Source organism: Schistocerca gregaria, chromosome 4 (assembly GCF_023897955.1).
Source record: "Schistocerca gregaria isolate iqSchGreg1 chromosome 4, iqSchGreg1.2, whole genome shotgun sequence".
Taxonomy (NCBI): domain Eukaryota; kingdom Metazoa; phylum Arthropoda; class Insecta; order Orthoptera; family Acrididae; genus Schistocerca; species Schistocerca gregaria.
Genome location: NC_064923.1, coordinates 390603170 through 390624546, shown reverse-complemented (window position 1 = coordinate 390624546; position 21377 = coordinate 390603170). Strand labels below are relative to the sequence as shown.

Below are 21377 nucleotides of genomic sequence, written 5' to 3'. Positions count from 1 at the left end.
CTGCCCTGGCTGCAGACCTCGTACCATAACCCATTACTTCTTATATTCCCTCCGATCTCTGTGTTGCTGTCTGTCAGGCGGTGGTGTCACTTTGGCATCACCACTAGTCCTCCCTACTTTTAATTGGCTGCCATTTCCTGATGGAATGCCCATTTAAAAAATTTTGTGTTTGGTTTTGCCGTCTGAGTTACCAGCTGATTTAGTGAACGACGCACATGCTGTCTACTGCATTCTACTTTTTATCTGTCATTGCAATATGGTGCAGAATATTTAATTTTTAGTTCTGCACTGTTTCTCTATGGTGTATTTTAAGACCTATCTCCACGTCCCCGTTTTTAGCTGTCTTCTTTTACATAGATTAGGATTGACATGTAGTCGTTTTTAACTCCTTTCTGTCTTTGTGTTCTATAGTTTTGACATATGCACGTGTGACTCTAGTTGTTTTTGCGCCCTAAAACAACACAAAACACTTCATTTGCCTTCAGGATGATGACAGGTCAAACCTACATCTAGCCAGCCTGATTTGGGTTTTCCACGTTTCCACTAAATCACGTAAGGGTTGAGAATGTCTTTAAAAGTTATTGATTGCGTATAGTGTGCCTTTAAATAAATAAAAATAAAAAAAATGGTGACAATGTATTAGCTAGGAGGATCCATTTGTTAATGCACATGGAAAATTGTATTAATGAATTGTTCTAAAACTATGGTGGTGTCATATTTATTGCAGTGTTTGTATTACCAATATCTGCAAAAGAAACAAATTAAGCATCTGTTAATATTACTAATGAAGGGTAATAACACACACAAGAAAAAATAAACACCCAAAGATGGAACCTTGTGATATACCACATGTAACAGGTTACCAGTAGGATAATGACTAATAACTTGGGACTCCAGCCTGTCAGTACCCATTGTTTCCTGTTAAAGAGAGGAACTCTGAATCGCGTTTCCTGCACCAATTTCTAAAGGAATAAATATACTCTTAATTTTTCCATTAGCCTAAAGTAGTAGTTTTAGAACTAATTGAGGGTCAGTGTGATCACACTCTGAATCATGTTTGTTTTTTCATCTAGTGGTTTTCTAGGTATAATAATTTTGTTGTTGTTAAGATGTATGACTGTAAAACCAGTTACACTATCCTGGTCCACCTGTGTCCGTGTTTGAGGTCGCTAACATACAGCTTGAGCTGTGGCGCTCTATCTGCGTTAAGATGGTTGGAATCCTGGTGCTGGAAAACATCACACACACACACACACACACACACACACACATACACACAAGTACAGTATGTGGAATTTCCTGTCCTCACCCCCCCCCCCCCCCACACACACACACACAAACACACGTGGTATTACAAATAGTGCATAATGGAGAATGTTGTTAATAAATGAATTATCCTAGTTCCTAGAAGTAAACCTTAACTGTGATCATCTCCAAGAAACCATACCATTATTTGAAAAATTACATTTTTTCTATTAGTGTTCAAAATTTAGAAAGGTCCTGTAAAAACCTGAAGTTGGTATCTTTGAAACTCAACAATAAGGTTAGTTTTAATAAACTGCTGAAAATCAATTTTAAAAATAACAGTTTTTGCTTTTATTATACACATTAGGATTTCTTCTAATAGGAGGAGTTGAAATGTAAATATCAATTTTTTTCTCTCCCACTGTGTGTATTCCTCACCAGGAAAAAATCTCTACATGTAACTCAAGGAATTAGAGACTGCATAAATTAAAATAAATGCTGATTATTTTTACATTAATCCTGTTATTTTTTTTTTGTTAACCTTTGTCAGAGCATTATGAGAAACTGTTTATTCATCTTAGTCAGAATATATTTATTTCATGAAGAAAATCCCTTTGATACTAAAATATGTATGATTTTTGCTATATCATCGTTTTAGTCTGTACAAGTAGTGTGGTGTTAATGCTAAATGGTTGATAGTTATATATCATTACCTTGAAAATGTTGAGACAAGAGGACAGAGTTAAAATTTCATTGACAAATATTATTATTATTTATTACATTGATCTTAGGCGTAAATAAATAATGACCATTAATGTCCATCATTGTAGAGTAAACATAATGAAGTCCTTGGAATTAGTTTTGTGAAGTAGAATAATAAACTGACCTATGATTAAGTACATCATTTTCAAGTTAAAATAACCTCTGCTTCATGTCACTTATTCCATTTTACTTTTCTTTTTTTACAGTTGGCATTGTATGTATTGTCTTTCCTTGAACCACGTGATCTTCTAAGAGCCGCACAAACGTGTCGCAGTTGGCGGTTCTTGGCAGAAGATAATCTTCTGTGGCGGGAAAAATGCCGTGAAGCTGGTATAGAGGAAGTAAGAGAATCTTTTAGCCGTCGGAAACCAAGATTAAATCCCGTTACTTCTCCGTGGAAGGTAATATGTCTTAAAGTTTGTACTATCTTCATGGTCTCCAGCTGTTTACATTAATGTGATAACTACTTGAGAATACTCCATTACTATGAATTCCATGTATCTTTTGGTTTTTCTAATATTTAGCATGACTTCATGCTGTCCCTGTCTAGTCTCTTAACAAATATATGCTTGACATTACTGCCTTCACTAAAGTAAAATATATTCTAACTCTATTCTGCTGATAGACCAACTATCTGCTGAATCACAGTATTCCAAAGTAACTAAATATAGTGACCAGAAGGTGCAGTTATTTGTATCAAGATATTGGACCCTTCTGGAATAATGTTCACATTTTTTAATTCACACAATTTTATTGTTAAATATCAGTACATCATTTAAAGCTATTCAAACTCATGTGTTTGTTTTACTGTGTGTGTGTGTGTGTGTGTGTGTGTGTGTCAATTTTATGAAATACATTGTGATGCTTATTCTTGAGGCAGAACTTCAGGTCAAGATACACAATGTGAATGAAAAGAATTAGGATTAACAGTGATCTGTGACAACAAAGATTAATCTTTGCATAGTCAAATTAACTTTATGCTGTCACAGTTTGTTACTGCTTCCTTGCCCTTTCTTAAACATTTTGAGTATCTCAGCACAGAACTGTGACTTTCCCTCCCATATTGCATGCACATTGTTCTACGCCATTTTCTGCTATTGTTTTCCTCTTTCACACCCCTATCATAACTACAGTATCACAGAAATAACTATCATTTCCAAGAGCTGTTACACTTTATCATGCTACAGTTTTCATTGTTTGAGTAGTAACTAGGTGGTCACCTTTTGTCCAGCATATAGTTTTTTGTTATTTACTTTTCTTACATGATTAAGAACTTGATTTCACATACTGCAACCATGTCGAAAGTTTTGAAATTCTAGGTAATGCAAGTCAATGCTAGACATTTAATTTGCAGAAACAGATATTAATAGACTCTTCATGATCTTCTGTATTTTATTATGGAATAAGCAAAATTCTTAAGGGAACATCTTTAAAGAGCACCCACGAAAAATTATATGCACCACAGAAATTAAAAGGAAAGACCTGTCATTCAAGTATTAAGAAGACTGATATGTAGAAGGGGGATCACTTTGTGCTTTGCGTTTTGACTTCCGTCTAATGGCGAAGTAATATAGAATACTGCACTTCCATCCTTATTGCACAGTGGCTGATTCAATATTGCAATGGTAGTCATGAAAAAAGAAAAAAATTTAATGGAATATTTGTGTTCTTCGTTAGGCAAAGTATGAAATTTTCCATATTCCATACAGTGTAAAAATAAAATCATTCTTTCAGATTTTGTATTGTCATTCTTGTGCAGATACTAATACAGGGTGTATACGCTCAACGAAAAACCCAGGAATTTTTTCATATGGGAGAAAACCGGGAAAAATGCTGTAATTTTTTGAAATTCTGGGAATTTTTCATTGTTTCAGCCTTCAGCAAAATTTGACAGTCTGTTGGATGAAGACTATGGAATACTTCATAACAATAAACTGCTGCCAATGATCATGATGTCACAACTCTTGACATTTAGTTCATTTGAGCATTTGCACGCGACCTCAAGTGCATGCACAACTGAGTTGTGTATGGGCAGTACCTTCTCCCACTTCTGGCTGTTTCAAGTGGGGCTGTTAGCTGTATCAGCAGTAGCAACAAGTAGTCAGATTTTTTTCTGGTGCACCCAAGCTGCCAGATTTGCACATGCACATAGCACTCTGGGTTGTAATGGGGAGGGAGTTAGTCTCCACTTACACAGTGTTTGTTTCATGATTTTGTTGTTTCCTCTTTGTTTATACTTCTCAGGTCAAATGAAAACAAAATGGATTTCTGTGGGTGGGAGCTATGAGGTGAATTAAAATTGATTCACATAATTACAGAACACTAGCATGTGTTACTAGTTTCAGTTAACTGATTTTTATTTTATTTCTACCTTTTTGGCAGTCAAGCATTAATTGCCTTGCAGAACTGTGAAGTAATTTTTGTCAGTTTGCTTTTATTAATCCTTTCCCCAGAGGCAGTCAATTTAATAGAAATGAAATGTTTCCGTAATATTGACTAGTTTCAGCTGCTCACTGAATTTCAAGTGCACATTTACATCTTCAGGCACATACGGCATTATGCCATAATAAAGAACCAAACATGAGATAATACAGTACTGGTACACCAAGAAAATTTGCATCCCAAAAATTGCACCAAAAAGCTTAATATTATGTTGCAGCCTACTTCATTGTGAATCTGGACATATGAATGTGCACATTAAGCTGAAGTAGGCATTTTAATGTGGTTTAAAAAATTCTGATCCTCTGAGTATCCTATTTATTTTAGGACATCATGTAATATCTCTAAATAATATATATGTACGAGCATTCGGGCTTCCTGCATCATTGTAGCCACCCATGCACAGTAAAGCCCGTTTTCTGGCACACTCTGGCAACTGCTGAAACAAAGCTAATTCTAACAGGTTGCGGGAAAGTATTGCGAATGGTGCTTTGAAAAGTTTGAAGGTAATCTTCCCCTTTACGCAAGATGAATTAAGTTACGTGTGTGAATGTGCAATGAATTTCTTAAATTAGAGCATTTGACTCTCATTTAAAGCTTAACACATTGATGACTAGGTACTTACAAGAATTTTGAGCACAGAAGACCAAATATTAATGTCTTTATTTAAAATTTTACAGGCACATTTCTGTGATGTATTGTAAAGAGTAATGCGCGCAAAAAACAGTATTATATGTGAAAGCTTAGCTTTTCTTGCAGCTACATTATGTACGTTAAGTTAACACACAACTTTTCCTATTTGTGTGTTCACACTACTTAAGTGATTTTGCTATTGGTTGGCTACATAAAGTTTCCTATGCTCTAAATATCTGCTGTCATTGGCTGGCGAGATCCCGTGACATAAGCTATGATGGGTTTACAGAAGAACTTTTCAATCTAGATTTCAGTGCTTCCAAAACTAACATGCTGTGTTTAGTGGAATTTGAATCTATATTTTCGTAATATGAATACAAAAATATGCAGCGTAAAAGTTGATGCACGTCACAGATATTTCCAAAATTTTTTCTGAGTTTCTTCGTTCTCTGAAGTTCTGTGTTGGGGAATTGATATTTTTACTGTTCCGAGGGAAAGTATACTGCAACTAAACATGGGAAAAGTGTATTTTTTCACCTTGGGAAAAGTGTATTTTCACATGGGGAGAAAGTGGTTTTTTAATCAGGATATCTGGGAAAAATCTGGGAATTTTTTTTTTCTTGTCCACCTATACACCCTGTAATAGGATAAACATTAATTACTGTTACAACTATCACATTTTCATAAGAAGACAATACAATGTATCACATGATATCATTGCTCCTATCAGTATAATGTTGAAACATACAAACAGAAAATTCTTGACGTGCTTTGAAGAGGACTTCCTATTTCCTGCTGTAATTCCACAACTAGTATTAATATTGTAATTTAAATTTGTGGGATTTGCATTGCATAACAAGACTGATATTATGTTGTGTATAACAGTTAACGTTCCTTCTGTGTTATATTTAGAAGTTTTTCTATAGATCAGTACACACAAATGTTTTCATTCATTTCCCAAGGATATTAGTTTTGTGACCAGAAATATGAGGAAATATTGCCTTTGTGTAATGTATTTTGATTAAAAAGTAATGTAATTTTGTGCTTATACTCCAGGCAGCTTTCATGCGCCAGCATACGATAGAAATGAATTGGAGGGTAAAACCAATTCGACCACCAAAAGTCCTCAAAGGTCATGATGACCATGTAATAACATGCCTGCAGTTCTCAGGGAATCGGATAGTAAGTGGGTCAGATGACAATACGTTAAAAGTGTGGTCTGCAACCACAGGAAAGGTGAGTTATCATTGAATTTTGCCCCACTATTTCACAGTAAAATAGTATCCATTTTCCTTCTTGATATTGTTCTTTTAGGTCTGTAACCATACTTCATGCAAAACAAAATATTAGTAATACCAAATAATTGTGCTGTTCTGTACAGTTTTTTAAATTTTGTGTGTGTGTGTGTGTGTGTGTGTGTGTGTGTGTGTGTGTGTGTGTGTGTGTGTGTGTGTTTAGATGAGCAATGATAAGTTAATTCTTCAACATACACAAATGATGCTAATTCTGCATGGGTGGATGGTGTATTCCTCCCTCTCTCCTCTTTGCCCCACCATACCTCTCTTACCCCCTCTCCCACACTTCCAGCCCGCTAGGTCACCAGCACAAGTAGAAAGTCTGTGTGGTGGGGCTGTTATTTACCCATCCGTCTCAGCCACTGGAGACAACACACAAATCACACTTCTGGTGCCTGACCTGTCACAAACTTGGTTATTCCAAGGTGTGGGTCTTCATCTTTTTGGGGCATTGGTACTCACAGCAATGATTGCTCTGTCAGGTACCCCTTATTGCAGCTGGGTAGCACCCACAGTGTGAGCTGCTGATTGGAATGGGTGGTACCAGGGCAGACACTCTGCACATAAAACATGCTAAGCTCCTTATTTCTGGCCACTCTTCCGTGGCTGTCTATTCAGACAGGACAGTTTTCTCTCCATTTCTACTTTAGCTTTCTTGCCCTTCCCCTCCATGACCACCACTTGGAAGGAGGGCCAGGCCCAGTGGCTAAGGATGAAACCCTTTCCACATTACTTGGTTTTCTGCTATCAAACTGCTCATATTTGTAGAATGTGTGGAAGATAAGTTTGGTGAAGTTCACCTAGTAAGATGCGATCTGGTTTCCTACTGATTAAAGCCTCTATTGCCAGTCAATTGGTTTCCCTTCATGCTGGCAAGCACTTAGAAGACGCCCTACTGATCACTTCACACCAATCCTTAAATATAACCTAGGACATTATCTTCTACAGGAACCTTCTTTACAATCTGACGAGGAACTCGGTAATAATCTGGCATGGCGTGGCTTTAATTTCATCTGGCGAGTCCAGAGACGTCCTGAGGAGAGTCGCATTGATACTAGCACTTTCATTTTGGTTTTTGAGGGGGGGGGGGGGGGGGTACCATTTCGGAAAAAGTATAAGTTATGGTTTACCATTGTAATAGGAAGCCCTGTATTCCATCTTTCGTGAGATGAATCCTATTTGTAGCAACTGTGGCTATCAGGTCCATGTGGGGAGTCCTTGCAGTGCCTCGCCCTAGTACATGAACTGTTCCAGTCTACATTCTTCTCACTCGCTAGGTTGCCTGATACAAGATTAAGGAATTCAAAGCTCTTGTCTATCCTACTCTGAGACCTGCCGGAAACTTGTCAATCTCCACTTGGTGTCTTTAACATTTGCCTTTGCTTCTGTTGGGTCCTTCCCTCCTCCTCGTCCTCCTTACCTCCACCCTGTCCCCCTCCCATCTCCCCGGCAGTACCTGTTCCCTCCCCTCACAGAATTACTCCTTCTCGTTGGCTGGAGAAGAAAAGCTCTTCTCTGGCACCCAGTAGAGGTGGGGCTTGCTTTATGAACTCCATTCCTGGCGTCTTCACAAGAAGCAGCCTGTCGCTTTGAGTTGGATGCAGAACCCATGCTTTGTGGGCCTCAAGGCCACTCATTGTCTTTCAGATTATGATACTGTTGCAACTTGGTTTTTCCTGATGACACTTCCTCTTGCAGTCTGAAGGAGAAGAAAAGTTTCACAAGTCTCAGGACCCACAACATCCCAGACCCTCCTTCTCAATCAGGGTCCAATTTTACATTCATGGATGTCATTTCATCCTTACCAGTGACGGACACTGACTTGGCACAATGACCGACTGTGGCCCATTCAAAATCCATCCAGCCTCTTGTACTATTCTCTTCCAGTGGAACTGTAATAGTCAGTATCATCACCTTTTGGAGTTGCAGTCTCTTGTTTCCCTCTACTCTGTCACTTGTGTTGTACTGCAAGAATCTCATTTGTGGATATTGATTGGCAAAGCCTTCTGCTGGAACTGGGTTGGCCCTTTGCGAGCCTCTGGTGAAATTGTTGCACATGGAAATTGTTACTTCCATTGTTACTCTGCATACTGCACTAGAAGTGGTTGTTCAGATCGATTTAGACTCTGCAATAATGGTATTCAATCTTTATCTCCCCCCAGACTGGCCTCCTATGCTTTCTGCTGTTCTTGCCCTCTAACTGCTCCCTCTCCTCTTTCTTCATCTTGGAGATTTTAATGCCCGTAACCATCTTTAGGGTTGTACTGTGACCACTGGCTGGGGCAGGATTGTTGAAGACCATCTAAACATTGGAGTCCCTTGCACTTTAGTGTGGCACATGACACTTTCTCAGCCATTGACTTTTCTGTCGCAGCCCTGGATTCCTCCCCTCCATTCTGTTAGGTGTTCATGATGATAGCGATCAGTTACTAATTGTCTTACCTTTTCAGCAGCATCAGTCACCTCGATGCCCTCCCAGATGGGCCTTTACTAATGCACATTGGGATGCCTTTTCTTTGGCTGCCATCCCACTCGCTCCACTGCAGGACAGCCTTGATCAGTTCGTACAGAGTTTGACCGATGCCATACTTTCAACAGCTGCTTCAGCAATTCCTTCTTCCTAGGGTTTTCCCTGCAGAAGACTGCCTGGGTGGACCCTCAAAATCACCAAGGCTATGATAGACTGCCTTCGTGCCCTCCAACTCTACATAGGGTATCCATCTCTCAACTGCTTCCAGGACTTTAGACGGATTTGTGCCCGAGCCTGTTTTCTTTTTAAATTCCAGAAGCATATTTGTTCGGAACTAAATGCTGCTGCCGTAGGGCCACATACTCCATTTTTTTGCAGTTAATGAGCAAATATCTGGCACATTTTATGCCCTCGTCCTCCTAAGATTTGTCAGGAGGTTCCTTGAATGGTGTTGCCTTCACTATCAGCCTAGACTCTATTGCTGAGAATTTTGCCAGGCCTAAGTGTTGGTCTTTTATCTGTCTGCATTCCATCTTCTCAACCATTTGGAAAGATTTCCTTTATCTTTCATTCCCCACCACCTGGAGCCATATAACACCACATTTAGTGAGTGGAAATTCATCTGCACCTTTGCTCTGTGTCCTGACATGGCTCCTGGACTGGATTGGGTGCACAGCCAAATGCTTCAACACTTACCGGTGGCTGTTGTTGTTGTGGTCTTAAGTCCAGAGACTGGTTTGATGCGGCTCTCCACGCTACTCTATCCTGTGCAAGATGCTTCATTTCCCAGTACCTACTGCAACCTATATCCTTCTGAATCTGTTTGGTGCATTCATCTCTTGGTCTCCCTCTTCGATTTGTACCCTACATGCTGCCCTCCAATACCAATTTGGTGATCCTTTGATGCCTCAGAATATGCTCTACCAACTGATCCCTTCTTCTAGTCAAGTTGTGCCACCAATTTCTCTTCTCTCCAATTCTATTCAATACCTCCTCATTATTTAACCATACAGTAAAGCTGCATGACCTCGGGAAAAATTATGGTTGTAGTTTCCCCTTGCTTTCAGCCGTTCGCAGTACCAGTACAGCAAGGCTGTTTTGGTTAGTGTTACAAGGCCAGGTCAGTCAATCGTCCAGACTGTTGCCCCTGCAACTACTGAACAGGCTGCTGCCCCTCTTCAGGAACCAATGTTTGTCTGGCCTCTCAACAGATACCCCTCCGTTGTGGTTGCACCTACGGTATGGCTATCTGTATCGCTGAGGTATGCGAGCCTCCCCACCAATGGCAAGGTCCATAGTCAACATAACATACTTAACCGTCTCTTGAGTGAGGAGAAATTCTCTTCCCAATGGTAAGAAAGTGTCATTATTCCAGATCTGAAATAGGATAAACTGCCTCATCAGATAGAAAGCTATCATCTGATCAGTTTAACCAATGTCATCTGAAAGTTAACTGGAGTGTATGTTGCATCGGAGGCAGTATTGGATCCTTGAATCCCGGGATCATTTAGCTTTGATCCAGGATGATTTTCACGGAGGCGTCTCCACTGCAGATAGTGTAGTACAAATGGAGTCTGCTATCCGAACAGCTTTTTCCCAGCATCATCACCTTGATGCTGTCTCTTTTTGGTCTGCATAAAGCTTATGATACAACTTGGTGGCTCCACATTCTTGCCACCTTATATGAGTGGGGCCTTCATCGCCTGCTCCCGATTTTTATCTGAAACTTTCTCTCATGCCCCAATTTAAGATAGAGGTTGGTGCCTTTTGTAGTATATTCCATCTGCAGTAGAATGGGATTCCGTAGGGTTCTGTTTAGTGTGTCCCTCTCTGCTCTGATGCAGCTCTACATTGTGTAGGTCTAGTTCCAACTAGATAATGACAGTCTCACATATGGCTCAGCAATACCTTCGCTGATACAGATGATGTACCTCGTAGACCATTTTGGGGTACATCTGGCAACTGGTGCCTTTTGGACCAGCTGTGAGATCAGCCTCCCAGCGGAGGCAGGGGTTTCACCATTGCAAGTTTTGTGCCAACAACAGTTTATAGCATATGCATTATGCATTTGCTGCTTCCCAGAGTACACAAACTACCATGCTCCCCAGAGCGCACGAATTACCATCTTCTCTTTCCAGATATGGAGATCCACCTCCTGCAATGGCAGCCAGAGTCTGGGTTATGATCGGCATCTGCAATTAGTCTTTTCTTTCTGAACTCCAACTTTCCCTCCTATTACCAGTTCACTGATCCCTCTCATGTATATCTGCATGGTGCATATCTTTGTACAGAGCACTGTCTTGATCTACCACAAGGTCAGAAAGACTCAGTTCAACCTCAGGCCTTCTGCTGCCAATTTTTCTCTATCCTTGGTGCATAGCGGACTTCAGAAGTAGTCTGTACTCATGGCTTGGTGGTTGCCAGTCACTCAGGCTTTGCTTGTATTCATGTGGAATGTACTGAACTCCACTCTTTGCCAGATGTTTCAGTTTTTTCACTGCAGAGTAGGTAGCCAGCTCTCGTGCTCTTAATCATTTTTGTTCCTGCACTGGTGAGTCTCCCCTCATCTGCCTACAAGCTCTTGATCAGTGTTACCCTCACCATCTGTTGGTGTCAACTGTAGAGTTTTAGAACACTGGCTTTAGGATTACGAGCCATAAACTTTGACAGGCTGGCCAAATTGGCTACTGGCAATCTGCCTCTTGATATTGGTATTCTACAATTGGACCTTCAATTGGTATAAGTTGTAAGGATCTGGAATACAAAATGGTATACTTTCACTTTGCTGAACAAACTATGAGTGATCACGAATTTGTGGGTACCCTCCATGTGTGCCTCTTGGAAGGACTCTATCCTCTCCCAGCTCTGAATTGGCCGTACTTTGCTGACTCATGGTCATCTGCTCTGTTGTAGGGGCTGCCCCACTGCTGTTGTAGTGCCTGTTTCACAGTGATTCACATTTTGCTGGGCCGCCCTAATCTATCCGCCATGTGACAGACTCTTAAATCTTCCCAACTTGCTTCCCCTGATGCTAACCTGCGATATCTCAGTGGCTGACTTGGCTTTATGCTTTATTCGTGAAATGGATTTTTACCATTCTCTCTAAGGTAGGGCACCTCAGTCTTATCAGACAATTGAGGGGTTGGCAGGAATCAGTTTGCTCCTCTGCCCTAAATGGGCATCGGTTGTCTGGGCTTGGTGGTCTGTCCTAGCACTTGTCTTGCCCACTCTCTTGCTCAACTTCTCCCTTCTCTTTTGTTCTGTTCAGTTTAGTATTCTACCTCTGTTTTCCTGTGCTTCTCTTGTCTTGTCCTTGTTGCTTGTCATTTCTGGGTATTGTTGGTGTGTTATGTCCCCATCACACTTTCTAAGTTTGGGCGCCTCTAGCTGCTCAATGGATGCTCACCCACATTTCTTTCTCCCTCCCCCACTTTTCTTCTTCATTGTTCCTTTTTCTAGACTTTGTCGATCTTCAGTAGACCTTGGCATTTTCGTTCCTTGGGTTTCGTGCACTAAGTCCTTCTATGTTGTTAGTTTTGTTGACTTATCTGTTGAAGATAAGAGCGACTGATGACATTGTTTGGTGCCTTTAAGCATTCAACCCATCCGTCTCTACCTCTACCTCTCCTTTCATCCCATCACATCACATCTCCATCCTATAATTTCCTCATCTCCTTTTGCCATATAACAGTCTACTACCCTGCAATATGCTGCTCTCCTTTCACCCATCCCACACTCTTATTCCTCTCCTTCCTCCTCTACATTACCTTCCTTGGGGCTCGTCCCTCTTCTGTTACCTCCTGGAGTCTGCTTTCGCCACTTGCTATGGCAGCTTAACTTCACGCTACCTGCAACCTTTCCAGTGGGTGTGAACCCTTCACCACTTGGCTTCGTGAAGCGGCCCATGTTAACGTTGTCCTCCATTTGCTTCCAGAGGACACTACTCCAGCCTTGGTCTATCGCTTTGTGTCATGACCTTCGTATGGAACTTCGCAATAGTACCTTTGTGTACGCTGATGGCTCTCGGACCGACTGTGGGGTTGGGTGTGCCTTCATCATTGGCACCTGTGTCTTTCGATATTAGCTTCCGGCACATTTCTCAGTATTTACAGCCGAGCTCTTCACCTTGTATCAGGCGACACAGCCTTTCCAATTGTGTCCTCTGCCCAGACTCATTGCCCTCAAGTCTATGTACGCTGTACACTGCTCATCCCTTAGTGCAGTGTGTCCAGGAAAACTCACTTACTCACTCATGGTGGAGCCAATGAAATATTTCTGTGGGTCCCTGGTCATGTCGGTTTGCCAGGAAATGAGGCTGCAGTCCTCGTACCTCAACCAATGAGTACCTGTATTCCGTCCAATGATCTGTGTGTTGCCGTCTGTCAGGTGGTGGTGTCCGTTTGGCATCACCAATGGTCCTCCCTTCATGGGAATAAGCTTTGTCTTATTAAGCCTCTCCCGGTGCCTTGGGTGACAACCTCTCAGCCCTCCCGCCGGGAGGAGATTATTTTAACTCGGCTGCATATTGGGCAGTGCCTTTTTAGCTGTCGTCATTTGCTCAGTGGCACTACCGTGCCGCTTCGTACGCATTGTGCCCAAATTTTAACTGTCTGCCACTTCCTGCTGGAATGCCCTTTCTTAACAATTTACGTTGTAGCTTGGGTTTGCCATCTGATTTATCAGCTGTTTTAGCGAATGACGCACCGGCTGTCCACCGCATTTTACTTTTTATTCACCAAAGCAATATGGCAATGGCCATTTAATCTACAGTTTTGGACCTCCCTTTTTGTATGGTGTTCTTATGCACTTGTTTATAGCCCTTTCTCCACGTGCTTGTTTTTAGCTGTCCCCTATTCTGTCCATTGGGACTGACATATAGTTGTTTCTCTCCTCTCTGTATTCGTGTTCTATAGTTTTGACTTGGGCACATATGACCCCAGTTGTTTTTTGTGTCCTAAAACAAACAAAAAAACACAAACTACCTTCCTCAGAGAGAGTGAGAGAGAGAGAGAGAGAGAGAGAGAGAGAGAGAGAGAAGAGTACTACACTGTAAAATAGTGTTTGTTGTATGTACTGTTGTAAATGTTTTTGTTTTATCAGCATTATTAGGAAAGGATAGATTGCTACTCACTGTAAAGATGACCTGTTGAGTTGCAGCAGACAGGCACAACAAAAAGACTGTTAAACATTATATGTTTTGCCAAAGCCTTCTTCAGCAAAGAGCGCGCGCGCGCGCACACACACACACACACACACACACACACACACACACACACACACACACACACACACAAACACAAACAAACAAACAAACAAAACATAATACACAAGGCCACTACTACTACCACCACCACCAGCTCTGACCAAAATAAGATTGTCACGTAAAGAAGAGATGTGCAGAGACTGGATCGTGGCCTGGAGAGACTGCCTGGTGCAGTGTCAAGAGATGGAGTGTGTGGGGAGAAGAGGGGAGTGAAAAAGGAGAAGAGCAGGGAAGGGAATGGACAGGTGACTGCATTAGCAGATGTTAGCACACAGTGAGGGCATGGGACATGAAAAGAGAGGACGCAATAGGATAGGGGCACCAGGGGCCGGGAAGTGTTGTGTGGAAGTTACAAGGACAGTACGTTATCATAGGTTGAGACCGGGATAATTTTGGGAGTGGAGAATATCTTGTAAGAATAACTCCATTTGCACATATCTGTAAAGCTGGTGGTGGAGGGGATAATATAGATGGCCAGAGTATTGAGGCAGCCATTGAAATCAAGCATATTATGTTTAGTTGCATGTTGTGGCACATGGTGGTTCACTTTACTCTTGGACACAGTTTGGTGATGTCTTTCATCCTGGTGGACTGCTGGTTATTAGTCATACCAATATAAAAAAAATCTCTGTGCTATGATTGTAGCAGAGCTGGTATACGACATTGGTGCTTTCACAGGTGCCTCGCCCTTTGATGGGGAAGATAAGCCTGTGACAGTGCTGGAATAGGAAGTGCTTGGTGAATGGATTGGCCACTTCTCAGAACTGGGTCTTCCACAGGGATATGGCAAGGGGCTGGGATTGCAAGTAGCATAAGAGTGGAGTAGCATGTTGTGGCAGTGGGGTGGGCGACGGAATACACTGTAGGAGGGGTGAGAAGGAATTTTGGTAGGATGTCCCTCATTGGAGGGCATGATGAAGGATGTGGTTCAGTTGTTCCAGTCCTTTGTGGTTTTGGATGATGAACGGGCACACTCTCATAGCTGTACACGAACATCCCTCATACTCAGGGTCTTGCCACAATTAAACACTACCTTTCCCAGGTCCTTCAGACTCCAAACCCCCTACGTTATTACTCCTACATCTAACGTTATCCTGACACACAACTATTCCTTCTCTGAAGAGGAAATATTCTAACAAATCTCTGGCACCTGCATGGAACGCTCCCTACTAACCCGTTTATGAACCATCCAGAGGAAACACTCCTAACCTCCCAAATCTCCAAACTGTTAGTCTGCTTCAGCTTCATTGATATCTTCATGTTCTAGACTCAGGTCCGAGACACACTATCCTCATTCCTTCACACCAACACCTTCTCTCCCATTCCCTTCTCCTGGCCACACTCAACCCATCAGTAGTTACTTTTATAAGAAACTTGTGTGAAATAGATTTGTATGCAGAGCTGTATCAAAGCAATCATCGGGCTAAAGACCACACAAACAAGATTGTTAAGATACAAAGTTATTCTGGTTTGCCATAGAGGTTCACTGTGGTTTTGTGTAATTTATTTATTTATTTTTAACTTGGCATGTTATATTATGCTACACAGAGTTGCTCTATTTTAAACCTAGTAGATACTGAAAATAGTTGTACGGAGTGGACCTTCAGGAAAGTGGGAAGTTGTGGCTTTGAAATCAATGGGGATTGATAGTGGAGTGCAATCACCATTTTCCTTTATGATGAAAAGAAATGTTTCATAACTTAAGAATGAATCACAGTAATTTTTGTGTGTATATCTACCAGTCAGATGAACTTTCAACATACTCTTAGGCTTTTTGTCTCTCAAAAGGGAGTTTCTTTGACAACATTTGAGTTTACCATTTTTCAATGCAAATATATTTAAAAAAATTCAACTCTTCATTTATTTACACATATTATGAAGTTATTTGCTGCAGGAATTTGGTGTCCAAGACTGTAACTGTGCCAAAAAAATTATTGAAGTTTAAAGATTTCATCAGCCAGTTTAAGGTTATAAATATTTCTTTCTGTTGCAGTGCCTACGTACCCTTGTGGGCCACACAGGAGGGGTGTGGTCTTCACAGATGTCGGGTACTACAATAATTAGTGGAAGCACTGATCGGACATTGAAAGTGTGGAATGCCGAGACTGGTCAGTGCATTCATACACTTTATGGGCACACATCTACCGTGCGGTGTATGCATTTACATGGAAAAAAGTGAGTACTTTCTTAAGTGTGTTTCCACAGGTTGACAGTTCGCAAAACACAATCACAAAAAGTGATTCCAGAAACTGCAGTTGTATTAGCATTTATTTCCTTCCTCCTCTCATTAAGGAATTAAACAAATGAATAAACTGCAAACTAATGGTTGTAAAATGAGCAGGCCAGTGGAATAACAAAGGATTTGATCTTATATATAATCATTGCTACAGTTTACACACCAGTGCCACATTCCTTTTGTGTTACTTTGCGAACTCTCCCACCCAGCTATCTGCTGTCTTTCCCTCCACCCCTCACGTACTCCACTCCAACACCTTTTTTCCTCTCACCAACACCACCCTAGACAGGTCCTCATTCCAATGGAGCTGTAGCACAAACATAAGCACGAAAGAATCTGGTGTAGGCATGTGTATTATATACAGAGGTATGTAAACAGGTAGAAAACAGCATTTTGCGGTCAACAATGCCTATATAAGACAACAATTGTCTGGCACAGTTGTTAGATCAGTTACTGCTGCTACAGTGGCAGGTTACCAAGATGTGAGCAAATTTGAATGTGGTGATACAGTCGGCACGAGCAGTGAGTCACAGCATCTCCATGGTATTAATAGGTGGGGCTTTTCCTGTACGACCATTTCAAGAGTGTGCTGTGAATATCAGAAATCCAGCAGAACATCAGATCTCTGACATAGCTCCAGCTGGAAAAAGGTCCTGCAAGAACAGGACCGACGACGACTGACAAGAATCGTTCAGTGTGACAGAAGTGCAACCCTTCCACAAATTGCTGCAGATTTCAATGCTGGGCCATCAACAAGTGTCAACGTGCATACCATTCAGCAGAACATGACCCATATGAGCTTTCGTAGCCAATGACTGCACAACATAAAGCTTTACACTTCGCCTGGGCCCTTCAACACTGACATTGGACTGTTGATGAATGGAAACAAGTTGGCTGGTGGAACGAGTCTCATTTCAAATTGTATCGAGCGGATGGAAGTGGATGTGTATGGGTATGGAGACCACCTCATGAATCCATGGAATCAGCAGGGAGTCTGCAGCTCATGGTCGGGTGGTTAGCGTTGCTGTCTCTGGATCACGGTGTCCCAGGTTTGATTCCCGGATAGATTGGGGATTTTCTCTGCCCGGGAAATGGTTGTTTGTGTTATCATCATCATCATCATCATCATCATCATCATCATGTCAGCAGGGGACTGTTCAGACTGGTGTAGGCTATGTAATGGTGTGGGCCGTGTGCAGTTGGAGTGATATGGACCCCTGATACATCTAGATACGACTCTGACAGGTGACACTATATAAGCATCCTGTCTGATCACCTACATCCATTCATATCAGATGAATTCACAACTGTGAATAATGACTACCATCCACTGTAGAATGGAATGATGACATTGAAAATTGGTGCTGGACTGGGACTCGAATCTGGATTTCTCGCTAATCGCGAGTGGTCACCTTACCACTTGGCTATCTGTGCACGATGTACGTTCAGACCCAAACATCCATATGTTGTCAACCATGCGTCTACAATCTACACTCGCACATCCATTATGTGTATTTCCATAGAGATCAGATATTGTATTCTACAGCTGATTGTTGTCAATATTCGCAGTTGCGAATTCATCTGGCTGTGGTCACCGCATTGCATTGTCATCAGAATAACACCGGCACTGCAAATCATACATCCATTTATATCCATTGTGCATTTCGATGGACTTGGGCAATTTCAGCAGGACAATGCAACATCCCATATGTCCATAATTGTTAGAGTGGCTCCAGGAATGCGATATCATGTTGTGGCACTTCTGCTTGCTCGTGGGGCATCTACAAGATATTAGGCAGGTGTACCAGTTTTCTTTGGCTATTTAGTGTATATGTGTACACCCCCTCCCCCCTCCCCCCGTTGGGCCTGATTTTCCACTGCTGACCCTGTGTGATCATTCCATTTCGTACCCCTGCAAAGTGTTACACTTATCTATTTGTATGAGTTGGCAAATTCCAGCAGTGACTCATCTATATTATAGTCTTAGGATACTACATTTATGTTATAGTCTTTGGATACTACATTTTTTTCATTTTGTGAAGAGCAAAATTTTACATTTCTGAATGTTTAGTGCGAGTTGCCAATCTCAGTGCCACGTTGAAATCTTGTCAAAATCAGAGTGAATATTTATGCAGCTTCTTTCAGATTGTACTTCATTATAGATAACTGCATCATCTACAAAAAGCCTGATTTTACTATTAATGTTGTTTGCAAGGTCATTAGTATACAACATGAACAGAAAGAGTCCCAACTTACTTCCCTGGGGTACACCTGAAGCTAGTTCTGCATCTGATAATGACTCTCCATCCAAGATAACATGCTGTGCCCTCCCTACCAAAAACTCCTCAGATTTCACTTGATAACGCATACAGTTGTGCTTTTGATAGTAAGTGTAGTTGAATGCTTTTTGGAAATCAAGAAATCGTGCATCTACCTGGTTGCCTTGATCCAAAGTTTTCGGTACATCATGTGAGAAAAGTACAAGTTGGGTTTCACATAATCGATGTTTTTCGAATTCATGATGGTTGACATTGAGGATATCATTCTGTGTAAGATAGCTTATTAAGTTTCAACTCAGAATATGTTCTAAGATTCTACAACAAATAAATCTCAACTTTGTCACCCCCTCTTCCCCCCCCCCCCCCCCCAACTTTACCACCCCTTTTTTCCCCTTACCAATCAAAGTGAGCACATTGATGCATACAGTTGAATAATTTTCATGGAATATCTTTTAATTTTTTTTTTTAAAAAAAGGTCTTGTAATTCTGTTTGTTATTCCTTCAGGATATGCAAACAAGTTTCCATGTTACAATAAAACCAATAACTTAGAGCCCCCCCCCCTCTACACACACACACACACACACACACACACACACACACACACATTGTTCTCTAAAAAAACCTATGCCTCGTTTGTGTTGTGTGTCTTCTTTTTATTACCTTTTCGATAATCTTGCTCTATCCCATTTGACATTATTTAACTCAGGTACCTTATGTTAGGTCCTAAGGTTGTGGAATTCATTGCCCCTAAGTTCAGAGTAGTAAAAGCAGTTCTACATCCACGTGGATACTCTGCAAATCCCATTTAAGTGCCTAGAAGAGGGTTCATCGAACAACCTTCACCATTCTCTCTTATTCCAATCTCGTATAGCACGCGGAAAGAGTGAACAACCATATTATTCTGTACAAGCTCTGATTTCTCTTATTTTATCATGGTGATCATTCCTCCCTATGTAGGTCAGTGTCAACAAAATATTTTCGCATTCGGAGGTGAAAGTTGGTGATTGGAATTTCTAGATAAGATTCCGTCTCAACGAAAAAGTCTTCCTTTTAATGATGTTAAGCCCAAATCCTGTATCATTTCTGTGCCACTCTTTCCCATATTTTGCAATAAAATGAAACATGCTGCCTTTCTTTGAACTTTTTCGATGTACTCCGTCCACACCACGCAGCAGTATTCTAAAAGAGGACATACAAGCATAGTGTAGGCAGTCTCCTTAGTAGGTCTGTTACGTTTTCCAAGTGTCCTGCCAATAAAACGCAGTATTCGGTTAGCTTTCCCCCCCAACATTTTCTATGTGTTCCTTCCAATTTAAGTTGTTCGTAATGGTAATACGTAGGTATTTAGTTGAATTTACGGCTTTTAGATTAGACTGATTTATCATGTAACAGAAGATTAAAGAGTTCCTTTTAGCACTCGTGGATGACCTCACACTTTTCTATATTTAGTGTCAAATGCCCCTTTTTGCACCATCCAGATATCTTTTTTAAATCGTTTTGTAGTTTGTTTTGATCTTCTGATGACTTTATTAATCGATAAATGACAGTGTCATCTGCAAACAACCGAAGATGGCTGCTCAGATTGCTGTTCCTTATATAGATAAGTGATTTGGGAGACGAACTATAACACTACCTTGGGGAACACCAGAAATCTGTTTTACTCGATGACTTTACGTCAATTACTATGAACTGTGACCTCTGACAGGAAATCACAAATCCAGTCACATAAACGAGACGATATTCCATAAGCACCCAATTTCACTATGAGCCGCTTCTGTGGTACAGTGTCAAAAGCCTTCCAGAAATACAGAATCAATTTGAAATCCCTTGTCAGTAGCACTCAACACTTCATGCGGATAAAGAGATAGTTGTCTTTCACAGGAACGATGTTTTCTAAACCCATGTTGACTGTGTGTCAATAGACAGTTTTCTTCGAGGTAATTCATTATGTTGGAACACAATATATGTTTCTAGAGTGAAATTTTCACTCTACAGCGGAGTGTGCACTGATATGAAACTTCCTGGCAGATTAAAACTGTGTGCCGGACCGAGACTCGAACTCGGGACCTTTGCCTTTCGTGGGAAAGTGCTCTACCAACTGAGCTACCAAGCACGACTCGTGCACCGTCCTCACAGCTTTAATTCCGCCAGTACCTCGTCTCCTACTTTCCAAACTTTACAGAAGCTCTCCTGTGAACCTTTCAGAACTAGCACTCCTGAAAGAAAGGATATTGCCGAGACATGGCTTAGCCGCAGCCTGGCGGTTGTTTCTAGAATGAAATTTTCACTCTACAGCAGAGTGTGCGCTGATATGATACAATATATGAAACAATAAATGTTCCAAAATCCTACTGCATATTGACGTTAGCAATATGGGCCTGTAACTTAGTGGATTACTCCTACTACCTTTCTTGAATATTGGTATTATGACCTGTGCAACTTTCCAGTGTTTGGGTCTGGATCATTCGTCTAGCGAATGGGTGTATATGATTAAGTATGGAGCTAATACATCAGCATACTCTGAAAGGAAGCTAATTGGTATACAGTCTGGACCAGAAGACTTGCTTTTATTAAGTGATTTAAGTTGCTTCACTACTCTGAGGATATTTGCTTCTACGTTACTCATGTTGGCTTATCGATTTGAATTCTGGAATATTTACTTAGTCTTCTTTTGTGAAGGCATTTTGGAAGGCTGTGTTTAGTAATTGTGCTTTGGCAGCACTGTCTTCGATAGTATCTCCATTGCTATTGCGC

General features: G+C 41.1%; 1 protein-coding gene across 1 annotated transcript in view; it reads left to right on the top strand.

The window, feature by feature from the left end:
• LOC126268112 (F-box/WD repeat-containing protein 7-like) overlaps positions 1–21377 on the top strand; it is a 128191-nt gene that overhangs the window by 61066 nt on the left and 45748 nt on the right. The window contains exons 6-8 of the mRNA XM_049973631.1: positions 2214–2408; positions 6136–6315; positions 16101–16282. Of these exons, the coding sequence (XP_049829588.1) occupies positions 2214–2408; positions 6136–6315; positions 16101–16282 (557 nt within the window). The remainder of the gene's footprint in view (positions 1–2213; positions 2409–6135; positions 6316–16100; positions 16283–21377) is intronic.